Source organism: Pelobates fuscus, chromosome 2 (genome assembly GCF_036172605.1).
Source record: "Pelobates fuscus isolate aPelFus1 chromosome 2, aPelFus1.pri, whole genome shotgun sequence".
Classification (NCBI taxonomy): domain Eukaryota; kingdom Metazoa; phylum Chordata; class Amphibia; order Anura; family Pelobatidae; genus Pelobates; species Pelobates fuscus.
In genome coordinates this window covers 277702034-277725285 of record NC_086318.1, presented here as the reverse complement: position 1 = coordinate 277725285, position 23252 = coordinate 277702034, and the positions used below count along the sequence as shown (strand labels likewise).

The window sequence follows — 23252 nt, the reverse complement described above, 5'->3', positions numbered from 1 at the left end:
TTTCCGTTGTCACACACCACTTTGCCGATATCCAGTTGCTGCGGAGTCAGCCACTTTTCCACCTGTGCGTTCAGGGCGGACAGGAGTGCTTGTCCGGTGTGACTCTCTGCTTTCAAGCAAGTCAAACCCAAGACTGCGTGACACTGCCGTATCCGGGATGTGGAATAGTACCTGGGGAGCTGGGGGGGTGCCGTTGATGTGGAGCAAGTCGCAGCAGCACAAGAGGACTCAGCCGAGGAGGTTATGGAAGAGGATGGAGTAGGAGGAGTAGAGGAGGTGGCAGCAGGACTGCCTGCAAGTCGTGGCGGTGTCACCAACTCCTCTGCAATGCCACGCATTCCATGCTTGTCAGCCGTCAGCAGGTTTACCCAATGCGCAGTGTAGGTGATATACCTGCCCTGACCATGCTTTGCAGACCAGGTATCAGTGGTCAGATGGACCCTTGCCCCAACACTGTGTGCCAGACATGCCATTACTTCCTTTTGCACAATCGAGTACAGGTTGGGGATTGCCTTTTGTGAAAAGAAATTCCGTCCGGGTACCTTCCACTGCGGTGTCCCAATAGCTACAGATTTTTTGAATGCCTCAGACTCCACCAGATTGTATAGTAAAAGCTGGCGGGCTAATAGTTCGGACAAGCCAGCTGTCAGACGCTGGGCAAGGGGGTGACTTGGTGACATTGGCTTCTTACGCTCAAACATGTCCTTGACAGACGGGAGATGGAGTGGCGGATGGTTGAGAGGGGGCAAGGAGGACAGCAGTGGTTGACGTGGCTGAAGATGCTGGACCAGGAGGAGGATGGCGGCTTAGAGTAGGCGTGCTGCTTGTACTCATGTGTTGATCCCATAGGCGTTTGTGATGTGAGATCATGTGCCTACGCAAAGCAGTTGTACCTAGGTGGGTGTTGGACCTCCCACGACTCAGTTTCCTTTGGCACAGTTTTGCAAATGGGATCGCTGTTGTCAGAGGCAGACACATAAAAAAAATTCCACACTGCTGAGCTCTGCAATGACGGCATTCTGGTGGTGGACACAGCATGCGTTGATTGGCGTGCTGTCGGGCTGACCCCGGGTGCCGATGCATGCTGTCTGACTGTGCCACTAGCTCCTTGCGACGACCCTGTCAGGATCGGGACAGGGATCCAACACGCAGAGTACAAAGAGTAGAGAGATACGTATACCGGACCTTAGAATGGCCGGACTTAACGTAAGAACTACGTATAGAATGGTCAGAGACAAGCCGAGGTCGAGGGAACGAGAAGACAGGTAAGCGAGAGACAAGCCGAGGTCAAAGGATAACAGAGAAGCAGGAGAGTAATAACAAAGCCGGGTCAGAACCAAAAGACAATCAGGATACAAGAGCACTGTGTGACTAGACTGGCTAGAACCACGACAGGGCAATGAGCAAATGCGGAAAGCTCCATTAAATACCCTGGCTCTAGAGAGTAATCACGCCTCCGACGAGTCCTGATTCGTGTTCCGAACTTGAGTGGCAGGTCGGACTGGATTAGCGTCATGACGTTGGCTATTGAGCGTCGCGTCATAAAAGGAAGTAGCTCCCTCGCGGCCGGCGTGTAAACGACCGAGGGAACCGCGAGGAACGGGAGAAACGGACCTTCTGGAAGGAGAAACGTCTAAGTCTCTACCCCTCTCAGAGGTAGAGACTACAGGTACCCTGACAGTACCCCCCCTCTCAAAAACGCCCACCGGGCGGAAGGAACCGGGACGAGACGGAAAGCGGGAGTGAAAAGCCCTGCGAAGACGAGGAGCATGGACATCCTCCTGAGGTACCCAAGTCCTCTCCTCAGGACCATATCCTTTCCAGTCCACCAGGTATTGAACCCTCCCGCGGGAGATACGAGAGTCGACGATGGAGTTGATCTCGTACTCCTCCTGGCCCTCAACCTGAACAGAGTGAGGAGATGAGACCTTGGAGGAGAATCTGTTACAGATTAACGGTTTCAGCAATGAAACATGAAAAGAATTAGGGATACGCAAAGCAGGAGGAAGCGCTAAGCGATACGCAACTGGATTAATTCGAGTCAGAATCCTGTAGGGCCCAATGTAGCGAGGAGCAAATTTCATAGAAAGTACCTTCAAACGAATGTTTCTAGTGCTCAACCATACCCTATCCCCAGGCACAAAACTTGGAGCCGCCCTTCTGCGTTTATCAGCGTGTTTTTTGTACAGTAAGGAATTATGTAGGAGAATTTGTCGAGTCTGATCCCACAATTTCCTCAGATTGGCAACATGAACATCAACCGACGGTAACCCCTGGGAAGAGGGGACCGAAGGAAGAATGGAAGGATGAAAGCCATAATTCATGAAAAAAGGGCTAGAGTGAGTTGAATCGCAAACGAGATTATTATGTGCGAACTCTGCCCAAGGAATCAGACCAACCCAATCGTCCTGGTGTTCAGAAACAAAACAACGCAGATATTGCTCAATTTTTTGATTGGTACGTTCAGCAGCTCCGTTAGACTGAGGATGATAGGCAGAAGAAAAATTCAATTTGATGCCTAGTTGAGAACAGAATGATCTCCAGAAACGTGAAACAAATTGGGAGCCTCTATCAGAAGTAATTTCAGAAGGAATCCCATGTAAGCGAAAAATTTCTCTTGCAAATATTTCTGCCAATTCAGGAGAAGTCGGAAGTTTAGGTAAAGGTACGAAATGTGCCATCTTGGTAAACCTATCAACCACCGTGAGGATAACAGTCTGTCTTTTAGAAGCAGGCAAATCTACAATAAAGTCCATAGCCAAACAGGTCCAAGGTTTGTCTGGAATCTCCAAGGAATGTAAAAGACCATATGGAAGCGAATGAGGTAGTTTGGTCTTAGTACAGACCTCACAAGCTCCGATGAAATCCTTAACATCCCTCCGTAAAGAAGGCCACCAGAAATCCTTAGAGATCAAGGAATATGTTTTGCGAATGCCCGGATGACCAGCTACCTTACTCTCGTGAAGACACCGTAAGAGCTCCAGTTGGAGTTCAGGAGGAACGAAGTGTCTTGACGCAGGAGTCTGTCTAGGTGCCAGATGCTGCAACTTCATGATCTTGACAAGCAGCGGAGAATGAATTTTGAGAGTTGTGTTAGCGATAATATTACACTTGGGTACTATAGAAGACAAAACCGGCTCCGATACAGCAGAAGGTTCATATTGACGAGACAAGGCATCGGCTTTAGAATTCTTAGAACCAGGTCTATATGTGAGAATGTAATTGAAGTGAGTGAGAAATATAGACCAACGAGCCTGCCTTGAGGATAATCGCTTAGCCTCCCCAATATAGGACAAGTTCTTATGATCCGTTAAGATGGTAACAGGATGCAAGGTCCCTTCCAATAAATGTCTCCACTCCTTTAAGGCCATGATAACCGCTAGAAGTTCCCTGTCACCAATGTCATATCTGCTCTCAGTACCGGACATTTTTTTGGAAAAATACCCACAAGGATGTAATGGTTTATCCACACCTTACCTTTGGGACAGGATAGCACCTATCCCCGTCTCAGAAGCGTCAACTTCGAGTACGAAGGGCAGAGTAGTATCAGGGTGAACTAAAATTGGTGCGGAAGCAAACAGTTCTTTGAGAGTCTTGAAAGCAAGGAGTGCTTCAGTAGACCAATTCTTAGTGTCAGCCCCCTGTCTGGTCATATTGGTGATAGGAGCAATAATTGAAGAGTATCCCTTAATGAAACGTCTATAGTAATTGGAGAAACCAATAAACCTCTGAATGGCCTTGAGACCCTTAGGTAACGGCCAATCTAAAATGGACTGGAGTTTCTCCGGATCCATCTTAAACCCCTCCCCAGAAATTACGTAACCAAGAAAGTTTGTCTGGGATTGGTCAAAGCTACATTTCTCCAATTTACAGTACAAGCCGTGTTGAAGGAGTTTGTGCAAAACCCTTCTGACCTGTCCGTGGTGAGTCTCAATTTCTCTAGAATGTATAAGTATATCATCGAGGTATACAATAACACAGTCATGTTGAAATTCCCTGAGAACTTCATTAATTAGGTCCTGAAATACTGCCGGTGCATTACAGAGACCAAAGGGCATTACTGTATACTCATAGTGCCCATAACGAGTATTGAACGCAGTCATCCACTCGTGTCCCTGCTGAATTCTGACCAAGTTATATGCCCCTCTGAGATCTAACTTAGTGAAGATCTTGGAACCCTTTAATCGATCAAAGAGCTCAGTGATCAAGGAAATCGGATAGGCGTTTCTAATGGTAATTTTATTCAAACCTCGGTAGTCAATGCAAGGTCTCAAAGTACCATCCTTCTTTTTAACAAAAAAAAATCCAGCCCCAGCAGGGGAGGAGGACCTCCTAATGAATCCCTTGTCTAGGTTCTCACGAATATACTCCTCTAGAACTAAATTCTCTTTCGTCGACAAAGGGTATACATGACCCCTTGGAGGCATAGTACCAGGAAGTAAATTAATCTTACAGTCAAAGGACCTATGTGGAGGTAGAGTATCGGCTTTTCTTTTGTCAAATACCGCCCTTAAGTCCAGGTACAAGGACGGTATTTGTACTTCTGTAGAGTCGGTAGAATTAGTAGGTGTGTTAACTGTGCAAAGCGGTGACACTCTCTTTAAACACTTCTCCTGACAATTCTGGCCCCATGAGACTATCTCCCCTAATTCCCAATCAATAATAGGATTATGTCTCTTAAGCCAGGAGTATCCCAGGACTATGGGAACAGAAGGAGATGAAATGAGTAATAGAGATGTCTCCTCCTCGTGTAGGATACCAGTAGTTAAATTAAGAGGTATGGTTTCACGAAAAATCACAGGCTCAACTAAAGGTCTACCATCCATGGCCTCAACGGCCAAGGGTGTGTCCCTTAACTGGGATGGGATAGTGTGTTTGGTGACAAAAACTTGGTCGATAAAGCTTGCAGCAGCTCCAGAGTCTATCAATGCCATAGTCTCTAGAAACGGGTAATAGAAGCCTGTGATCTTTGTAATTATGAGTAGAGGACAAAATAGAAACACCCAAGGCCTGTCCTCTAGAGAAACTTAGGTGCGAGCGTTTCCCGGGCGATTGGGACAATTCAAACGTAAGTGACCTCTGACTCCACAGTACATACACAATCCCTCCCTTCTCCTGTACTGTCTCTCCTCCTCTGAGAGACGAGTATGGCCTATCTGCATAGGTTCTGGAAAAAGTGGTGTTTTGGCCTCAGGACTTTGAAAAGATGGAGCTAGTCTAAAAGAAGATCTACAGGTTCTATCTCGAGTGTTCTGCCTTTCTCTTAGACGTTCATCAATGCGAGAGATAAACGAAATTAAATCCTCCAAATTCTCAGGAAGCTCTCTAGTAGCTACCTCGTCAAGTATTACATCAGATAGTCCGTTTAGAAATACGTCTATATAAGCCTGTTCATTCCACTTAACCTCTGCCGCAAAAGACCTGAACTCTAGTGCGTAATCCACAAGTGTTCGGTTATCCTGTCTAAGGCGCAACAGTAATCTAGCTGCATTGACCTTTCTGCCAGGAGGGTCAAAAGTTCTTTTAAAAGCAGCTACAAAGGCATTATAATTGTATACTAATGGATTATCATTCTCCCACAACGGATTAGCCCATCTCAGAGCTTTCTCAACGAGTAAGGTGATAATAAATCCCACTTTCGCTCTATCTGTAGGATAGGAGCGGGGTTGTAATTCGAAGTGGATACTTATTTGGTTTAAAAAACCACGACACCTCTCAGGAGATCCAGCATAACGTACAGGTGGGGTAATTCGGGAAGAAGCCCCAACAGTAGCTACTTCTAGACCTGAATCCACAGGAGAAATAGAAGTATTACGCATCTCCTCTGGTGGATTATTAGGACGAGATAACAACGCCTGTAGCGCTAGTGCCATCTGATCCATTCTGTGTTCCATGGCGTCAAACCTAGGATCAGAAGAACCAAGCTGACTGTTTGTACCTGCAGGATCCATTGGCCCTGTCGTAATGTCAGGATCGGGACAGGGATCCAACACGCAGAGTACAAAGAGTAGAGAGATACGTATACCGGACCTTAGAATGGCCGGACTTAACGTAAGAACTACGTATAGAATGGTCAGAGACAAGCCGAGGTCGAGGGAACGAGAAGACAGGTAAGCGAGAGACAAGCCGAGGTCAAAGGATAACAGAGAAGCAGGAGAGTAATAACAAAGCCGGGTCAGAACCAAAAGACAATCAGGATACAAGAGCACTGTGTGACTAGACTGGCTAGAACCACGACAGGGCAATGAGCAAATGCGGAAAGCTCCATTAAATACCCTGGCTCTAGAGAGTAATCACGCCTCCGACGAGTCCTGATTCGTGTTCCGGACTTGAGTGGCAGGTCGGACTGGATTAGCGTCATGACGTCGGCTATTGAGCGTCGCGTCATAAAAGGAAGTAGCTCCCTCGCGGCCGGCGTGTAAACGACCGAGGGAACCACGAGGAACGGGAGAAACGGACCTTCTGGAAGGAGAAACGTCTAAGTCTCTACCCCTCTCAGAGGTAGAGACTACAGGTACCCTGACAGACCCCCCCTGCTTCCAACTCGTCTCCTCCTCCTCTCTGTCTCCTCATCTGAACTTTCGGCCTGTTCTTTTTCTTGCCGAGCGGGCACCCACGTGACATCCATGGACGCATCGTCATCATCAACCGCTTCACTTGTATCTGACAACTCAGAAAAGGAAGCAGCAGCGGGTACAACATCATCATCACACCGTACCTCCATGTGTTTAATGCTGCCTGCCTGAGACATATCCCTGTTATCTACATCCTCTGGCAATAATGGTTGCGCATCACTCATTTCTTCAAACGGATGTGTGAATAACTCCTCTGACATACCAAGTAAAGCGGCTGTGGTGCTAGTTTTGGTGGTGGCGGCAGGCGGGTGAGTGGTATCTTGAGAGGTGCCTGAAGCTAAGCTGGAGGAGGATGGTGCGTCAAGGTTCCGAGCGGAGGCTGTAGAAGATTGGGTGTCCTGTGTTAGCCAGTCAACTATGTCCTCAGAACTTTTCAAGTTCAGGGTACGTGGCTTCTGAAAACTGGGCATTATTCTAGGGCAAAAGGGAATCACAGCACCACGACCACGACGGCCCCTGCGGGTTGGCCTGCCTCTGCCTGTCATTTTTTTGCGGATTAGTGGTACTATGCGTGCAAGCTACTGTGAGACCAGATATGAGTGGCAATGTGCACTGGCACCGGTCTGCAGAGCACACACTGTAGGCCTGACAGAGCCGCTTGAAGGACACTGACTGGCTGCTATTAGCTTACACTGGAAAACTTTTTTCTTTGTAAAAGCACACTATAGAGACACCAGATATGAGTGGCAATGTGCACTGGAACAGTTCTGGAGAGCACACACTGTAGGCCTGACAGAGCCGCTTGAAGGACACTGACTGGCTGCTATTAGCGTACACTGGAAACCTTTTTTCTTTGTAAAAGCACGCTACAGAGACACCAGATATGAGTGGCAACTGTCAAAGTACGCTGGCACAGGTCTGCAGAGCACACGCTGAAGGAGCACCCAGACGCTTGCAGACAACTAACTGATCTTCTATTACAGTGGAAAAAAAAATATTTTTTTTTAAATTTAAAGCTTAAGCTATTGTCACAACAGATATGAGTGGTAGCACTGACTGTGCAAATGGGCACAGCATACAGCCTGACACAGAAGATGGCAGGCAGGCAACTGCTCTTCTATTACAGTGAAAAAAACATATTTTTTAAATCTAAAGCTTAAGCTATTGTCACAACAGATATGAGTGGTTGCACTGACTGTGCAAATGGGCACAGCATACAGCCTGACACAGAAGATGGCAGGCAGGCAACTGCTCTTCTATTACAGTGAAAAAAAATATTTTTTTAAAATCTAAAGCTTAAGCTATTGTAAAAACAGATATGAGTGGTGGCACTGGGCAAGTGGGCACAGTATCCACTGTGAGCCTCACACAGAAGCTGGCAGGCAGGCAGGCACCTGCAATTACATTACACAGAAAAAAAAAAGCAGCCTGATGTTCTAGCCCTAAAAAGGGCTTTTTGGGGTGCTGTCCTTCCAGCAGAGATCAGATGAGTCCTTCAGGATTGTAGTGGACACTGAATACCCTAGCCTAGCTATCAATTTCCCTATCTAATCAGCAGCAGCTAAACTTTCCCTCCTCTCACTAAGCATGCAGCTTCAGAATGAATTGAAAATGGATGCTGGGAGGGAGGTTGGAGGGTGTGGAAGGGAGGGAGTGCTGCTGATTGGCTGGAATGTGTCTGCTGACCGAGAGGCACAGGGTCAAAGTTTGCTCAATGATGACGAATAGGGGGCGGATCGAAGCGCGCATGTGTCCGCCCGCCGCGGCGAACGCGAACACGCTAAGTTTGCCGGCGAACAGTTCGGTACATCACTAATGGTTAGCTGTTGTGGTTCCTGTCCCTCCCTGTCTAAATCTTCCCTGCAAGGAATTAACAGGAACACAAACAAACTAACCCAAATACCAGACTTACATAGCACACTTTGATTTAACACAGAGAGATCCCCCCATTATACCAACGTGGAGGGTTTAGCAGAGTCATTCACTTTCTGTTCGGATGTCTGTTGTGTGGTCCCCCTTTTATACCCCACACCCGAACACCAACTACCCCTGGCGTGTTAATCGCAAGCAGGCAATTAGCTCAAGTGCTTTCCATGGGTAGCCGCCATTCGTATAACCGAACGCACATGCTCTAGTGAATGGTTTCCATTTTGTCACACAGACAGCGGTACATGGACGTCGAACACATGGAAGTCTTTTCCGCTGCGCGATCCCACAAACCCGGGTTAAAACTGTACCACTACCCGTTCCACTTTCCAACCAGCTAGGAGAACAACGTTCGGGAGATAGGAACTACCGACTGGGGGGAGTATTTGCTCCCTAAAAGCCAGGGGGAGCATTCGTCACTTTTCGCACAGGAACTCCCAGACACAACCGTACACACGTGCTCTAGTGAATGGCAGCCAGTTTGTCTCCCCAACGCAGGCAGTGGTACATGGTGGTTGAGCATGTGGAACTCTTTTTGGCTATGCGAACCTGGGGAAAACTGTACCATTGTCTGTTCCGCTCTCAGACGAGTTAGGAGAGCACTGTTCAGGAGAAAGAGAGTGGGAGGAGCATTCACTTCCTAAAAGCCAAGGGGAGCATTCTTTGGTGTTCGAACAGAAACTCCTGAAAGCTGACTGGCTGTTGCCTCCTTTTCTCTGGAACTGTTTTGGGCTACCACCTCATGGCCAGTCGGTCAGAACTTTACCTGAATGACGATTCCGTTCTACCGAATGGATCTAAGCACGTTTTACGCATATATATACTGCTTGTGTTGCTTGTATACTTTAGGACATTAGCATTTAAAAAGGGCTTGTGCCCGAAATGTCTGTTTGTACTGTGTCTTCAAATAAACTGCAGTAGCACCTGGGTAGCACCAAATATACTGAATGTGCAGAACTCTATTTCCTTCTCTGTTTGCTGACTACACTCTTGGGACTACAGTGGGAGCCTCTGCAGCTCAGGTATAACCGTTTTGTGTTTTCTACAATGACTGTGTAGGCATATTTTGTGCCTCTACCTCATCCTATGCATATCGATGTGAGCGCTATTTGGACAACTTGGGCACTCAGATCCGGGCTATTCAGGGATATAAGATTTGTGGGGTTCCTGTGTATCATGCCTGTGTTTTTGTGGTGTTTTATATATTTCTTATGTCGGATTTCCTGTAACAGAGATAATTGAGTTACTAGGTTTTGACTCAATTATCTTCTAGACACAGGGATGCCTGGCAAGGATTTGTGTTGGTTTGAATGGAGGCCCCATGTTTGGGCTCTGTGCATTAAAACTTGTGACAAAAAATACATGAAAATGAAACAAACCCTCAGGGAAGGCCTATTGCCTCAGACATCAGGTCAATTTTATCTTATCTGAATATTTGGACATTTTGCTATAACCCTCAGTCAAAAACATGGAGCCCTATTTAAAGGACTCCATGACCCTCCTTAGATTTTTAAAAACTTTTAATTGGAAAGAGTCCTATTTTTTAGTAACCTGCAATGTACAGTCCTTGTATACTATCATACTACATGAAGGGTTGTGCAGCAGTTGAAAATATTCTGAGATTAGAAAATAAAATTCCAGAAGAACAAATACTTTTTATTATACAAGGTATTCACACTATTTTAACTAACAATTTTTTCTAGTTATATACCTCTTTCTACATACAAAAACAGGGTACAGCTATGGGCACCAGGTTTCCCCCTAGTTATGCCAACCTATTTATGGCCGAGTGGGAATCTGCGGCCATTTTGGGTGGACATGAATGGAGGGCAAACCTGGTGACCTATTATAGAAATAGTGACAATATGTTTTTTATTTAGGATGGGACTGAGAATTCTCTTAATAAATTCTTAAATTATCTTAATAAGAATAATGGTATTGTTTTAACATGGGAATACAGCAAGACCTCTATTAACTTCTTGGATTTACACATTTTTATTCAAGACAATGAAATAAACAGAAAAACATTTTTCAAAAAGGTTTTCAGTCATAATGCAATAGATATATCAAGTTACCATTATAAGCCCTGGCTACATGGAATTCCGGGAAGTCAATTTCTCTGTTTAAGAAAAAAATTGTTCAAATCTGCAAGATTTTGACGAACAATCCCAATTACTTAAAAACAAATTTATTGAGAAGATATATTGTAGTAATAATGACAATCCTGTCTCATTGCCAATTATTGTTGATTATATTAATAAAAGCAATATTGTGAAAAAAAATCATTAACAAACATTGGCAAATATTAAAACAAGATGACATTCTAAAAGCAATTATTCCCGACAAACTAAACATTGTTTTTAGAGGGGCACCTAATTTTAAATCTATACTCACTAATAATTTTACAAAGATTTGCACTACCCACTGCCTCTTTTTTTAACTAATCCTAAAGGTTTTTTCAAATGTAATAAATGCATAGTCTGCAAGAGGTTAAATCTAAAACTACACATTTTAAATCCACGAACACAAATAAATCTTATTTAATTAAAGATTTTATAAATTGTAATACTAGGAACATTATATATTTATTAGAATGACCATGAGGGTTCCAGCAGGTAAAACAATACAGCAATATCCCAACAGCACTCCCAATAACTGGACGACACACAGTATCAGGAGCAGAACTGAAATCTTTAATCACACACTTTCTTATAAAGGGTTCTCCCTTGCAAGGGAGGGATTTACAGTAATTAGTACAATAACCAATAGTACAGTAGTTACCTCCCATACCTCTCCTGCCCTCAGTGTGACACAGAATCCACTTATAACTATTACACTTTTACCCCGATTCTGGATGTACCCCAAAACAGCCTGGTACAGTTATTTAAATGGTATCCCCTGGTAGCCCTGATCTGGGTGACTAACATTTCCAAAATTCACCCACATCGGACCAGGGGTTCGGGAGTTAGGTGGAGGGTGTAATTTGACCGACCGCACACGAGGTGGTATCCGGAAAGGGTTCCATACATTTTAGCCCTGCGGTCGGTCTTCGTTCGGGAGATAAAACACATAGAAAATACTGCCATCCACGGTTAACTTTCCCTTCATACGAATCCCCTCGTTTGGTACTTTAAAACTACCGAACGGGGTTCTGATTAACCTTCCTGTTCGGGAGTTATGGAGCTCTAGGGGTCTCAAAACACCGCTGAGATTTTTCATGCGTAAGATGGCCGCCGCCACGTGTACGCATACCGAATGGCGGCCACCCAGATACATCCATAAAGAGCCTGTTAACTTGCGGTCAGAGAAAGTGTGAACTTTAATAGCTGACACACTTCTCTCTGGGGTGGTCCCTCAGTTCGGTAGTTTCCATTCGTATAGCGTACGGATGGAAACTACCGAATAACATATGATTAATACATACAAATACCATAGCAATGTGAAAAAGACTACACGAATAACATACTGAGCACAGTTGCATAGGAATGTTAAAGGACAGGCATTCCGCTACACATTCCACTTCACGCTATACATTCCGGAGCTGGATATAGCTCTGGTAAATGTGAGTAATACTAACTTTATATACATTTTTAAATACTCCCTATACTATAATGTACCATTGGAGTTCTCTTGTTTAAGTTTTCCATATACTTCTGGAATTACAAGTACTCCACTTCCAAGAACCCTTGATCGTATCCAGTCTGGCTGTTCCCTTCAATATTTGTTACCTAGTATATATATATATATATATATATATACACACTAGTGTATTTGGACTGCATTTGTTTTATTGTATATATATTTTCTGTCATTTTTACTTTGGTATATTCCATTTTATTAAGGCGCAACCTTCTTTTCTTTCCTTTTCTTCCTTTCTGTGCATTAAAGGCTGAGTTTTGGTGAATAAAGCTGGTTGCACTCCCAGAACTGTGTGTTGTCCAGTTACTGGGGAGGGATAGAGCTATTCATTTCACAGCACCTTGTTCCAGAGTTCCTGTATCACGGATCCAGCAGAGAAAAGTACTTGTCAGGATTAGAGCTTCGCTACAGAGGGAAAATCATAAAATTCCTTCAGCCCTTGGTAAGAAAATGCCAGTCCAAGGCAATTACTGACCAAAAAGTAACCACAATCCACGGTTAAGATGCTGGAGAAAAAATGATGAACAAGAAGGGTATATGTAGCAGTTACCCCGGTGAGTAGAGGGGTTCCCACCGCTAGAGGGTGTCCTTCTTCTGATGATTGAGGGGTAGTCTCAGCATCCAGCAGTCACCCAAGTTGAGAAGCTCTTAAAAGAGCTAGTGTTATAGCTGTATAGAGACAAGACTCTAGACAAGACAATAAGAGACAAGACTCTAGATTGAGGGTGCTGTTTTAATGAGCACACCTGCCTTTCTTTTATACAAGTTTTCCAACAAGGTAACCACCCATGTGAACCTTGTTAGGCACTGAAAATACAAACATAACAACCAATAGCGTACAATCACACCGTTACACACTCCCATTTCTTACTGTAAATTCCTCCCCTCTGCTTGAGAGATAATTGAGTTAATTGCTGTATTAACTCAATTATCTCCAAGCGAAGAATATACTTTTTTCTCAATTTTTATAACTCTAAAACTATACATGTAATTCCAATAAAAGTCTGAACCAATAAAAGTTCTGAACCAGCATAAACAGGGAACAAACATATCCAAAATTCAGACGAATCAGCCCAGTGGTTCGGGAGTTATCTGAAAGTCTTATTTGACCGACCACACGCATGTTTTCATGCCCAAAGCAGTTCCACATATTCAGGCTGTGCGGTCGGTCTATCTTTCCCTTCACATAAAGTACCCGTTCGTGCCTACTGTCATTGGATACATCCTGTTCGTGAGTTTAGGCTCCAGAAATAGCGCTCCGTTCATATGGTTTTAGTCAACGCACGGAAGGTAGAAGTTTCAGAGGTGTTCGTGGAAAGTGTAGCCGAAAATAGTTCCACGCGTTCAATGACCAAGCACCGCTGAGCGCGTTCGGCTATACAAAATGGCCGCCGCCATGTGTTTGTACAGACGAACACCAACCACTCTGTTGATCAATTAGAACGTTGAGGTGTTTGTGGTTTTAGAGGTGTTAAGCGGGTCAGGGAGATTAATAGGTGCCACACCTCTGTTCTGGGTGGTCGTCGTTCAGCAGAAAACTTGTGAAATGAACGGATCTTAGCATAATCACAGGTCCATTCATTTTAGGTGAATGGTTTAAACTAACAGTTTTTTCCCAGTTACAAAATCAGGGACAGAGGGTCTGTCACAGTATACCATGCTAAATAAAATGTTTTGTATAGATAGGTCAACCCAAAACACTATCCAGGAAAGGGAGAGAGAGAGAGGGGGAAAGAGAAGGGGAAAAAATAAATAAAAAAATAAATAAAAAGATTATTTTCCCTTCTCTCTCTCCTCTCCCCTCCCCCTCCCATAACAGGAAAAGAAAATACATTTCTTTATAATTATATTTTAATTTACAATTTGAATATTAATTTAATTTGAGACACAATTCGAGTCACCTCCCTTTTCAACCACTTTTAAAAATTAAGATATGGAGATTAAGTGTAACGTTTTAAGAGAAAGAGAGAAGTGCATTGAGTGCATTTTAGTTTAACAAGCAATTCAGGTAACATCCCCTTTTTTATTTTGTAGTTGTCCAACATTAACATGCATATATCATATATGCAAGGATTTTAGGTATGAGTTATATTTGAGAGGTATTTGTTTCGTCATAATAGTTGACAATATATTCAGATAATACAGATTATACTTGCAGGTGTAACAGTATATTTGTATACAGTATTATTTCACACACTGTGGGGCACAACTACTGCTGGCCGATGTGTTAATCGTTTTGTATTGCCATGATGGTTACTTGCCAGTTGGTCACATTCCCCATGGGGTTAGAGGGGGAGAGAGAGGAGGGGGAATACGAGAGAGTGTGAATGGGGTTTTCATAAAGGGTAAGGGGTAAGAACAAGAGATGGAAGAGTGCGAGAGAGAGAGTGAGAAAGAAAGAAAGGGAGAAGAGAGGAAAGAAAGAAAGAGAATATTTTATACAAGGAAAGAATGATGGCATGAGGAGGGTTGGTACTGATGATTAGGAGGAGTAGCAGTAGGAGTATAAGAGTATTGTCTGTGTTATTGATGTAGAAAGGTTACCTTTCCAGAAAAGAAGAGAGAGGGGGGAAGAGTCCTCCACGTGTCACCGAGGCCAGACCCCTCACGGGGGGCTGTGGGAATTCATAGATCCAAGAGTCATTTTGTTAAAATGTTTCGTGGTATTGTGGATTAGGGCGGAGAGTTTATCCATTGTCATTGCGTCTTTTTATGGTGTCTATGTAGGGGACTTCGGGGCTTCCCCATCTTTCCACCACTGCACGCCTGGCCGCTAGTGCAATCTTTGCTATGTTTGTGCTCTGGGGTGTGTTTGTGTGGTTTGGAGAGGAGCCGTATCCACGGGTATGGTTGTGTGGAGTATTTTGGACACCAGTTGAGACCTGAAGCCACAGTTGGTGTATATGCGTGCACTTCCACCACATGTGGATCTAAGTGCCTTTTTCCCCACATTCCTTCCGGCACAGGTCCATGTCCAGGACAGACATGGACCTGTGCTGGAAGGAATGTGGGGAAAAAGGCACTTACATCTGCTTCAACCTGAGAGGAGTGAGGTACCATCTCAATAGGGTTTTGTAGACTTGTGGTTGACACAAATGGATATCGTGACCGTGGCTTCCCATATATCTCCCCAGTTCAACATGTTTTCTGGAGGTCCCAGGTCTCTCTCTCTGTGTTGGCCTGGGTGATATGGGAGTACATCATAGAGATTTGTCCTTTTCGGACAGGACATGCCATGCATGCTTTTTCAAAGGAGGTGAAGGGGGTGGAACCTACTTTTTTAATGTCGGGGATCTTTTGGAAGCTTTTTATTTGTAGTTATCTGAAATGGTCAAAGATTAAATGGTATAATTTGGTTGTCTCTGTAAAAGTGGTGCAGTCTGACTAGGTCGTTGTGTCCAAATTGGGCAAAATCGTCAGGTGTCATGCCCGGGGTGAATAGTGTATTGCATAGACATGAGGGAGCATTTGCGGGCTCGCTTGTCCTAAGTCCTAATGGAGAGGAGCAGGGCTGGTGATGTTGGGGGAAGGAGTGGCAAGCTTCGGTACCCACATGCAGAGTGAAGGTAGATCTCTGCCTAGAATGTTGTGTTCTAGATCTACCCATCTCTTGAGTCCAGCTGGGGCGTATAAGTTTTGAATATGGGATAGTTGTGCTGCATGAAAGTAATGGATGAAATGTGGTAATCTCAATCCTCCCCTTCTGTTTGGAACTTAAAGGGTTGATCTTTTGACCCTGGCTCTTTTGTTTGCCCACATAAATTTGTAGTTTAAAGTCCAGTACAGATATTTGGATAGGGAGGACAGTCCGGTCCATGTTTTTAGTTCTGTGAGTCCTTTTGAGTCGGTATGTCTGAGTAATGTCAGTAGATGTACACCCAAGTAGTGAATACTAGTGGTTTGGAATGTGAAGGGGTATCTCTGTTTCAGATCGTATAAAGTATTGGCATCTAAGTGTATGGGAAGGGCTTTCATCTTGTCAATGGTCAGCTTATAGCCGGAGAAAAGTGCACAGTCATCTAGTGCTGTGAGTAAGAGTGGTAAAGTGAGTGTGGGGTTTGTGATGGTGATTAAAAGGTTATCCACATAAGCTGCAGTTTTGTAAGTTTCTCCCCTGATCTGTATGCCTGAGATTATTGGGGTGTTTCGCAATGTCTGTAAAAGTGGTTCTAGGGATAGGGCAAACAGAATGGGGGCAGAATGTCTAGTGCCGTTACGGATATCAAAGGACGGGGAGTGGTAAGGGGAATTAGTAGTGTAGCTGTAGGCTTGGAATAAAGGGTGGTCAGTACATCCATGAAGGTCTGAGGGAAGCCAAATTTGCGGAGGGTGGCTAATAAGAAGGGCCAGAGTAGTCTTTCAAATGCCTTTTTGATGTTGAAGGATAAGAACAACGTTGGGATGCATCTGTGTGTGACGGCCCATATGAGGTCAAAGGTGCATCTAATGTTGTCAATGGCCTGTCTAGAGGGAATGAATCCGACTTAATCTGGGTGTATCAGTGTCAGGAATAGCTGATGCCCAAAACGCAGAACTTAAGTAGAAATGAAGAAAACTCCTATAAGTATTACCAGGGCCTTAGAATGGCTGGATTTAACGTATAAAGGAAAAAAAAAACCACAAGACAGGATAAAGACAAGATGTAGAAAAAACAAAAATGATGAACAAGCCACGAGTCAAGGAATGGAGATATCAGAATAGTCAGGAGTCAAGCCAACGGTAAAGGAATATAGAGATCAGATAGTCAAAAGGGAAGCCAAGGTCAAATACACAAGAATCAATATAAGGAACACACTCTTGGATAACCACAATGGAAACCATGACAGGGCACAGAGAAATTGACAAAACAGGCTTATACAGTCTAAGGTGCTCCCTGACTGGCTGCAGGGAAGCATGTGATCATGGGTGTGTGTGTGATACACCTACATGATTAAATATGATCTGGCACTTTAAGGGTTAAACAGAAAAAAAACTTAAATTCTTCAAAGCTGCAGAGGCCGGCGTCTCTAATGTTTACAGACCAAGCCTCTGTGAGAGGAGGAGGAGCCACCATTTGGGGTGAGTGATAGGTGGCATTCCCATAACCACGTGGGAATGCCGCCAGACACAGATGTGCCAGTAAGGAGACCTTTAGTGTGTGGGAATGCCATCACAACTATGCGCACCCGCCGGGACCCATGCCGCTCTGATAGGAGCGGACCCTGTGGGCGGCGTGACAGTACCCCCTCCCAGAAAACCGCCCTCCAGGTGGGAAGGGGCCGGATTATTGGGAAACCGGACATGAAAAGCGTGCAGCAAACGTCGGAGGCAGGAATCCACAAACGCTCCTCCGGCCCATAACCTTTCCAATGAATCTAATACTGCAACACACCCTGTGACCACCTGGAGACTACAATCAATTGAATCTCATACTCGTCTTGGCCATCAACGGACACGGGAGAAGGACGAAATGAGCGCCTGGGCTTAAGCAGGGATACATGAAAAACATTGGGGATACGCAAGGCCGGAGGTAGCGCCAAAGCATAAGACACAGGATTAATTTTCCTAGAGATCACATATGGGCTGATGAACCTGAGTGCCAATGTCATGGTCGGAACCTTCAACCTGATATATCGAGTGTAAAGCCTTGTGTCCAACAACATAACTAGGTGCCATATAGCGACGTTTGTCAGCATAGGTCTTATGACGAGAGGAAGCACGCTGCACGAGCTTCCACCTATCTTGAAGATCATGAAGGCAGAAATCAAGAGTGGGTAATCCTGTCTCATGAAACTGAGAAGGAAAAACAAAGGGGGGTCTACCACATGTAATGCTGGGAGGCGTCGTGTGTAGTGTGATTACTTGCAAATTCAGTATAAGGCAAGAGGTCATACCAGTTGTCATGGTTCTGCGATATGACACACCTCAAAAAGACCTCAATAGATTGGTTAACCCTTTTTGTAGCCCAGTTGGTCTGGGGGTGATACGATGAAGAAGTTCAGAACAAAACGTCTTCCAAAATCGTGAAATAAACTGTGTCCCTCTATCAGATACAATTTCTTGTGGCAACTCCCGAATCTGTATATTTCTTTAATAAAGATCTGGGCTAACTCAGGAGAGGTAAGCAGTTTATGGAGAGGAATTAAATGGACCATTTTCAAGAAAAGATCTACCACTGTTAAGATGGTAGTATGTCCCTTGGATCTACTATGAAGTGCATTGCAATGTGGGACCAAGGATTTTCAGGAGCAGGGAGTGGCTGTAAGAGACCACACGGTAGTTTACAAACGGTACATGCTTGGACATAATCAGTGACATCCGTATGCATATATGGCCACCAGAACTGTCTAGATATGGAGGACAAGGTTTTACGAATTCCTGGATGGCCGGTTGACTTGGTATCATGGTACAAGGAGAGAATTGCAGTCCTCTCTGTAGAGGACACAAACAATCTATCGTTGGGAGGCGGGGCCGGACCGCCATGCTGCAAGGTCGCATAACAGAGAAGCTCCTGAAACTTCTAATATTTTCAGCCCACAAAAACTGAAAAGATAATTACCTGAACCTGGAAGCTGTGGCCCAGTGTAAGAAGACATCCTGGCTCCGAGGAGAGGCTTGCTGACTGGTTTTAGTCCCGGCTTACAGTGCCATGCTAGAAGTACAAAGCAGTGTAGGGCCGGCCCTGTCCCCCCCACTATGGATCGGTGGGGGTGATCCCAGTCCGCACCCTGGGGCCCCAGGAGGTGCAAAGACACCGGCGTACAGAGCTGTGGCAGTGTCTACACGAGGCTCGGAGGCCGCACGCAAAATGGCGGAGTCCGCATGGAAAACCACCACTACCAAAAGAGAGACCAACGATAATATCACACCGGCACATAGCCAGCACTGGCCACATAAATACCTACAGGTGCCTGCAAAGAAGTAACTCAGAACCCAGGCTCCGAGCCCGGAACGAGCCAAGATGTGGAGGAAGAGTCAGAGACACACTAAGCCACCACATGCAGCGCTGCAGAGATCAACGGAGGCTAACTCCCACACACGTTCCACCAAGCCCACCCAATAGCACGGCTTACAGTATGAGATACTGCTCCAGCGTTACAGCAATGCCTGCTATAATTACCCATCTGCCGTGAGAGGACTGCAACGCTCGGGACGACTACTTACAGCTGAGGGGCTAGAAATACAGAGCAGCGAGGCCGGGAGGATCCACATCCTGCCCACGGAGGGCATTGGTTAAACCGCAGGCTAAACATAAGAGGACTGCCACTCCAGCGCCTGCCGAGGTGGGCAAAGGACGGAGTCATTAATCCATAGGTCTCTCTATTATGACCTTCTAAATGACCCAGAGGTACATGCCACCTACAAGGAGCTACTTGCAAGCTTTGGCTCAGGAAAAGGGCTGCAAAGTGCATATCGGGTTATTTTAGAAAGAAAGCTCAGGATACGTCAGGATTTTGCTACTCAGATGGAAAAGTACTATGGAAACAAACCGAGAATATTAACAGGAAGCAGTCGGCTAGACCTGCAAGAATCAAATGAGTTTGTACAAAAGAAGACAGATGGCAAAGTCGTGAAATGTTTTAAAGAAATGTCCCCAAGTATCAGTATCCTACTCCTTGGAGCTGCATACTTTAAAGGTCAGTGGATGCACAAATTCAATGCTTGGGAAACTGTCCAGATTGAATTCCACATTGATGAGCAGAACACTGTTACCATTCCAATGATGACAGCCAAGAACATCCCAGTGAGATACGGCCTGGACTCTGATTTTAACTGCAAGATTGTACAGCTGCCATTTAGTGGTGGAGTCAGCATCATGTTCTTCCTGCCCCTCACAGTCACCCAGAACCTCACTCATATTGAGGAAGGTCTTACATCAGAGTTTGTTCATGATATAGATCGGGCACTGCAGCCTGTCACTATTACTATAAGCATTCCTAAGTTAAAGGTGAACTACGAGGCGGAGTTTGGCAGCACACTGCAAGAATCAAAGCTACAGTCGCTCTTCTCTACTCCTGAGGTCAACAAAATCACCGCCAAGACAATTAAGCTCACACAAGTAGTGCACAAAGCTGCGCTGGAGCTAAATGAGGATGGTGTAGCAAGCATACCGCCAATGGAAGGCCAAACTCGCCATCACTTCCCCTTGGAATACCACTTGGACCATCCCTACCTGTTCGTTCTCTGTTCTGATGACAACGGTGCTCTTCTTTTCATTGGAAAAGTCTTAGACCCCAAAGGACTAGCTCGTAAATAATTTCATAGCCCACGGTTTGCAATTTGATTGCTGCAAAACTGAAATATTTTATGTATTTTAGTTTTGTAGCAGTCAAGGGGGTTGAACAGGCAGTCATTCATACTCTTGAAACTCCTGAGACATCCAGCCTCTCCCACACCAAAAAAAAAACAAGCCAAAAGGTGCACATGCCTGCACCCAGAAACTTTTTATGTTACTTATTGTTTTCCCAAATGAATATGAATGGTTATGATAGTGACTATAAGGAGTCTGTAGTATAGGTATCCATTTTCATTACAGATATGGCCCTTCTATTTTGCCTCAACTATAGTATAAATGTATTGGTTTATACAAAGTAGATAAAACAATGCTACAGGTGATTTCAAGACAAGACCAATGTGTTTCATACCAACACCCCAGATAGTCCTAGACCTAAACGTGGTGGTAAAGTTGGATATAGAACATTAAATCTTCTCCAGATGCTTAAAAAAAAAAAAAAAACACACAATCTATCGTTAGGTTTGTCGTCAGGAGCCTGGATTTGAGTATTATACACCTTGTCCATCAATGAGAACAACATGGTTAATATGGTGGTAGCCACTATACGTTCTGGTGGTATGATAGGAACGACTTCTAGATCCCAATCAGAGTCGGTTTCAAACTGTCTTGATAAGGCATTAGCCTTGGTATTACGAGAACCAGGCCTATACGTGATAATATAATTAAAACAAGAAAGAAAGAAGGACCATCTAGCCTGTCTAGACGAAAGCCTCACCTACAAGGGGCCAAATTCTTGTGGTCCGTTATAAGCATTACGGAAACTTTAGCTCCCTCTACCAAGTGTCTCCACTCTTTCAATTTTATCTACCGAACAATTTTATCTACCGAACAAACAGCCGTTCACCAACCTCCCCAGAGCCGTGGGAAGCCGTCCGGCGCTGTTAATTGACCACCCAGAAGCTGGAGTGTGCTGCCAATTTACCTCCCTGAAGCTGCGGTTAACCGGAGCTTAATTGCTTGTTAACTGTGTGGCTGCTGTTACACTTAGCGGCCGCTAGGTGGTGCTGTTCTGGAGCTCCCCGGGCAGTCAGCACTTTTCTGCCCGGCTTTCCTGCACCAAAATCGGACACTTTTACGTGCAGGCACCGCTGAACCTCCAGCCCCTGGTTCTCATTCGTATGAATTTGGTGAATGCAGGGAAATTCGGTATTTTATGTTTTATGTGAACTGTAGTAACCCAGATAGCCTGCCATGGAGCCTGTTCGTATAATTAAAGACTTTGGCTCCATGGCAATTAAAATGTATTTGTGTGGTCTGGGTGCCACTCACCTAATAATGTGCACCCAGACCTGAGCTATCTGGGGATATGTTACATGTCTGTGTTTTATGTATAAAATGTGTCTGTATGTATTTTAAAGTGATATACTGTTTCTGTGTCACCATGTGCATAATGGAGTCTGGCCTTTGTCCTGGGAGATAATTGAATTACTTCATTAATTATCTCCAGGACAGAGAGGAGGAAACCAAGATGCATTGTGGGAAAGTATTGTGGCTGTGTGTACGAAAATGATACATGTCTGTCTGCTGTTTCAGTCTTCCATCTGGTCCCCTAGGGGAGTGTCCACCAGGTGGGAGACCTGCATAAATACAGGGGCAGGTAGCCCTGAATAAACAGACCACTGCTTGACCTTCAACACGGAGCCTTGTCTCGTTCTTGGGGGGATTCACTGTATGCTGATAGGGACTGACTGCCAGGAGTGTAAGCCGCTTGGTAGCTTTTCCTGTTCGTCTGCTAGCAGCAATTTGTGAGGTTCCAGTTCGGGAGTTTGGAGTGCTACCTTATTCCCTTGTATGCAGTTCAGGAGTTTGATGCATTCACCTATAGCCAATTCGTGAGTTTTGGTGCTTTTACAGTAGCGGTGCCTTTTTGTGAAAAGGGGATTATCGCCTAAACGGATTTTTCCCCTTTTATGCTGAAACGGTCCGGATGCATGAGCATTTGGGCTGTTGAAGGGAGTGTTTTCAGTTGCTCAAAAGGAAGACAGAGCTGCAGGATGCCAGACATGGGTTTCAGCCCCTTTACGTGTGAGACTAGTAATGGGAGATATGACCGTGGAGAATCACTTTATAAATCTGCAGTAATAGTTGGTGAAACCAATGAATCTTTGAATGGCTTTAAGACCTTTAGGTCTGGGCCATTGCAAGACCGCCTGAACTGTTTTGAGATCCATTTCAAAACCCTTGGCTGAAATAATGTAACCCAAGAATTGTACCTCTGTCTGGTGGAATAAACATTTCTCTAATTTACAATATAAACCATTCCATAATAGAGTAGCAAGTACTTGGGATACATGGACGTAGTGGGCAGTAATGTCTGGGGAATACATGAGGATGTCCTCTAGATAGCCTAGAACACAAGAATAAATGTATTCCCTTAAGACATAATTAATCAGGTCTTGGAAAACCACCGGCGCTTTGCACAATCCAAAAGGCATTACAAGATATTCGTAATGTATTAAACAGGGTTTTCCATTCATGATTTTCTTTTATGCTGACAGATTATATGCACTCCTGAGGTCTAATTTCGTAAACACAGTACCCCCCTTGAGTCTATTGAATAGTTCTGTGATAAGTGGAATTGTATATACGTTCCTTATAGTGATCTTGTTAAGACCTCTATAATTGATGCACGGTCGCAGGTCTCCCTCTTTCTTAGACACAAAGAAGAATCCTGCACCAGCAGGAGAGGAAGACCTACGTATGAAACCCTTGGCAAGGGCATCCTGGATATACTCTTCCATGATTTCACTCTCATGGGGGATAGAGGGTACACCCTTTCTTTAGGTGGCATAGTGCCTGGAAGAAGGTCAATGGCACAATCATAAGGTCGCTGCCGG

General features: G+C 44.7%; 2 protein-coding genes across 2 annotated transcripts in view; one reads left to right on the top strand and one right to left on the bottom strand.

Annotated features, from left to right (window-relative positions):
* PGBD5 (piggyBac transposable element derived 5) overlaps positions 1-23252 on the bottom strand; it is a 483316-nt gene that overhangs the window by 268894 nt on the left and 191170 nt on the right. The gene's annotated exons all lie outside the window — the stretch shown is intronic.
* LOC134585346 (pigment epithelium-derived factor-like) lies at positions 18928-20649 on the top strand. The gene is made up of 2 exons (XM_063440750.1): positions 18928-19040; positions 19392-20649. Exons 1-2 carry the CDS (start codon positions 18928-18930, stop codon positions 20374-20376), a joined length of 1098 nt encoding a protein of 365 aa, XP_063296820.1. The 3' UTR covers positions 20377-20649.

Coding starts and splice junctions, on each gene's coding strand:
- LOC134585346 (XM_063440750.1), top strand. CDS start 18,928: ATGGCGGAGTCCGCATGGAAAACCACCACTACCAAAAGAGAGACCAAC. Junction 19,041..19,391: donor CTACAGGTGCCTGCAAAGAA/GTAACTCAGAAC, acceptor CTGCCACTCCAG/CGCCTGCCGAGGTGGGCAAA.